General features: G+C 71.6%; 1 protein-coding gene across 1 annotated transcript in view; it reads left to right on the top strand.

Annotated features, from left to right (window-relative positions):
- The window catches only part of ETH_00038325 (uncharacterized protein), a gene marked incomplete at both ends in the record, with an annotated part of 2850 nt that overhangs the window by 805 nt on the left and 1830 nt on the right, over window positions 1–215 (top strand). Inside the window, one exon of the mRNA XM_013375025.1 lies at window positions 1–213. Within this exon, the coding sequence (XP_013230479.1) occupies window positions 1–213 (213 nt within the window). The remainder of the gene's footprint in view (window positions 214–215) is intronic.

The raw sequence follows: 215 nt of genomic DNA on the forward strand, positions 1-215 counted from the left end.
TGACCCGGGTGTCGGTACACCTCGACCCGGGGGGCCCCCAAGACACGTTTGCTGTTGCTGCTCGTGCTGCTGTTGCTGCTGCTTCTCCCCTGGGGCCCCACACCCCGCTGCGGGTCTTGGGGGCCTCCTTCGTGCTGCAGCTGCGGACGGCCGAGGGCCGTTTGCTGGGCCGCGTGACCTCCGCGCCCCCCGCTGCTGCTGCTGCAGCACCCGCA

The sequence above is a fragment of the Eimeria tenella genome, genomic scaffold (assembly GCF_000499545.2).
Source record: "Eimeria tenella Houghton genomic scaffold, Eth_scaff2492, whole genome shotgun sequence".
Classification (NCBI taxonomy): domain Eukaryota; phylum Apicomplexa; class Conoidasida; order Eucoccidiorida; family Eimeriidae; genus Eimeria; species Eimeria tenella.